The sequence below is a fragment of the Leuciscus leuciscus genome, assembly GCF_965113295.1.
Source record: "Leuciscus leuciscus genome assembly, chromosome: 11".
NCBI lineage: Eukaryota > Metazoa > Chordata > Actinopteri > Cypriniformes > Leuciscidae > Leuciscus > Leuciscus leuciscus.
In genome coordinates, this window is record NC_138735.1 from 26297486 (window position 1) to 26300534 (window position 3049).

At 34.4% G+C, this 3049-nt stretch overlaps 1 protein-coding gene across 2 annotated transcripts; it reads left to right on the forward strand.

The window, feature by feature from the left end:
* Positions 1-410: 410 nt before the first annotated feature.
* Positions 411-2803, forward strand: LOC309509145 (uncharacterized protein). Of its 2 annotated transcripts, none has more exons than XM_082183721.1 (5): positions 411-546; positions 1632-1740; positions 1825-1944; positions 2033-2111; positions 2208-2803. In XM_082183721.1, the coding sequence occupies exons 1-5, from the start codon at positions 449-451 to the stop codon at positions 2297-2299; spliced, it is 498 nt and encodes a 165-aa protein (XP_082039847.1). In that variant the 5' UTR covers positions 411-448; the 3' UTR covers positions 2300-2803. The 2 variants fall into 2 exon arrangements, with proteins under 2 accessions (XP_082039847.1, XP_082039848.1); XM_082183722.1 differs by having other exon boundaries at positions 1831-1944.
* Positions 2804-3049: the final 246 nt, after the last annotated feature.

A 3049-nucleotide genomic window follows, 5' to 3' on the forward strand; every position in this document is an offset into this window, starting at 1 on the left:
CTATTTGGATGAACTTTACGAGTTTCTTCCTGATCTTGTCCAAACTGTCCTACAGTTTTTTTTCCCCGAATCCCTAATGTTTTTTCCAGTTCCCTCCATTTAAATAGGTTTAAAGTCTATTAAGAATATTAATTTTTTTTTTTTTTTTTTTTTCGCGGGAAACGGACATCAGGGAAAGAGCGACTTTAATTCTATGTCTGCAAACTCACTTTAAAAATGTAATCGTTCTCACTTCTCTCAGATAGAGACTTATTTTTTAGCTCAACGTTCACACACCCTGTAGGCCTGTTTCTTTTTTGAGAGCTCAGTTGATGTTCTAATTAAATTAGTCAATTTCCCCCCGCAGCCTCACTCATGACCATCCTATGATTTTGTTTCTGCCCTGTAAAGACCTCTCGAAAAACGTTCAGCATTGACTGAACTTGCAGCTGGAGACTGCAGAATAACCATGCGTTTCTCTAACTTGATCATTATTTGTATTGTGACATTAGGATCATCTGAATTCTGCTCCGCAGGACCTCTACACGCACAATGCAAAGTCGAGTGGTAAAGTATCATATCATCATTTTATCAAAAATAAATAAATAAATAAAAAACTGGATTAAAGAATACAAAATCTTTAGCATTAGATTTGCTAACAGAAGAATGTAAACAGTTATATACAGTAGTTGAAAAGAAACTGAAATAATGCAGGTAAATGTATTTGTTTATATTATAATTCTATAATGTTTAACAATTATAAGGTTTTGATTAGATAAAAAAAATTAAGTCATGACTTGAATTTTAACAGTTTTGTTTGTTTTCACCTGCTTATTGATCAAGTTTTACTTTATATTAACATGTTTAAAATAAGTAGCCTATTTAATCAGTCTATATTTTTTTAATCTGTTCTACATTTTTATATTTGGTTATTTTTATACATTGTTTAATGTTTATACATTGTTTGATGCATTTAATGTCTAATTATTCTTATTATGAATGATATTTAAATTATTCAATTATAGAGTTTTATAGAAAACAGCTTTTCAAATCAGATGTGGAGTTGGGAAGTAAAGCAATTTTTCAAGAGGGCTAGGCTACTATATAATTAAAGTCCCCCTGTGGTGAAAATCAAGTTTTTAATGTTGTTTAATGTCTATGTGGTGTTTTGAATGTGCTTTAAGACAAACCATGTGCAGATTCATAAGTCAACACCATTGCTGAGTATTTTCTCCTTAAAACTGCAGTGAACCAAAGACAGTCTCAAAAACGCGAAATCGCTGGTGTTTCTCACGTCACAAACTATCTTGTAACCAATCAGGTCAACGTGTGATCGTGGATCTCTGCGCTTGTGTGAGTGAGTGGAGGCGGGGCTATTTTGCATATTCATAGAACCGCGTATACTAATTAAGGCAATGGTGTAGAGTTACATTCAAGCTATTTTAAAGCATGACGATTTTTTTCAAGGAAAAAAACTTTAAATATGTCATTTTGGTGAATAAAGGTGAGTTTTAAATGATAAAATGAATACAGGAGGGGGACTTTAATTTTAGTGGGCAGTGCAATAGCTTCGTTTTCCACTAGGTGGCAGCATTTGTATGGAGTTAAGAGCGATTGCAATTGATTCAGAACTTGTGTTCGGCTTTTCCCAGGTATTTCAGTGTCCCTTGCAGGAGTGTGTATGAAGCCCTGGTAACACAGATTAAAAAGTGGAGGACAATCTCGACCTGTGCCATGGGAGGAGAGAAGTGTCTCTACAAGGTGTGTGTTTTGATGCAAGAAGATGTGTGTATATATTTCTCTGTATAACTTGCATGAATATTTCGCTCCTTCTCTCTTTTGAAGTTGCAGTCTGCATCTGTGCACTTCATATCAGCCAAACACACAACGCCAGTAAAAAAATATGTTGATGACATCAACTTCAGACTCGTCTCCTATGGATTTTTTACACACTGCCACGTGTCTGTAAGTGTTATGGAAATACATTTGGCTTATTTTATGTAGAAGTATCATGTTTGGCCAATCAAATAACCAGTTTTAACTTGTTCTCCAGGCCATGTCAGTGTCAGAGACCTGGTATGCTGTCACAGATCACGGCACCAACTATTGTAACCTCTACAACTTAATGGAAGGTAGGTCATATTGTATATATAAGACTGCATTTGATTAATTAAGCAACATAAATGTAAAGACAAATCCAGCTTCTGAGGTTTATTGTCTGTGTGCAGGCAGCGGTCTTACTGAAGCTCCAGGATATAAAGAGATAACCAGTGACTTCCTGTGCACTCAACGGTCTTCTGCTAACTGCACCGTCTACTAGCACTGAACGTTCATACTTTTTATATCGAAATTGGAATTTAGTGGCTTTTACACTCTAAGAGAAAAGGTTCAATGGTTTCTTAAAGAACCCTCTATGCCAAAAAGGTTCCACGAAAGGAGAAATTAAAACTTAATTAAACCTAAATCCATAAAATGATCCCATTGTGGGAACCCCTAAAGGTTCTACATATGAAGCGCTGACAGAACCCTTTAAGCTTCTTTATAGAACATTTCTTCTAAGAGTGTATTCATGTTTATTAGATTTGAGGCCATCTGTAATCTCTTTTTTTTTTTTGTAAATAAACTTTTAACCTTTTTACCAACATATATATTTACGTCTCTTCCTGGGAATACGGACTAAGACTATGATGGCTTGTTGGCAGGGGTGTACCGTTCAAATGGTGAATTGAGTAAAATATATTAAAATAGAACACACTAATTTTAAATTGTAATAAAATGTCACCGTTTTCACTGTATTTTGATCAAATAAATACAACTTTGGTGAGCAGAAGAGACTTCTTTCCAAAACATTTCAAAAACAACCCCAGACTGTATAGTGTATAAAAACATTGTCCAATCAAATGCTCTGTAGAAGGAGAATGTCTCATCTTCTAACAATAGCAAAAGCTTTAATATTACATTCCAACTTCTTGTTTCATTAGGAAATACAGAAAAGGAAACTACACTCATCTGGCATTTCTTAGGATCTTTTAGTTGTCTTGCTTTCATTATGTATTTACATTAAATAACT

What these genes read in the sequence shown, in the direction of transcription:
- LOC309509145 (XM_082183721.1), top strand. Translation starts at nt 449, where the DNA reads ATGCGTTTCTCTAACTTGATCATTATTTGTATTGTGACATTAGGATCA. An exon ending in TTACACACTGCCACGTGTCT is followed by an intron (nt 1,945 to 2,032) that starts GTAAGTGTTATG and finishes CTTGTTCTCCAG; the next exon opens with GCCATGTCAGTGTCAGAGAC. An exon ending in CCTCTACAACTTAATGGAAG is followed by an intron (nt 2,112 to 2,207) that starts GTAGGTCATATT and finishes GTCTGTGTGCAG; the next exon opens with GCAGCGGTCTTACTGAAGCT.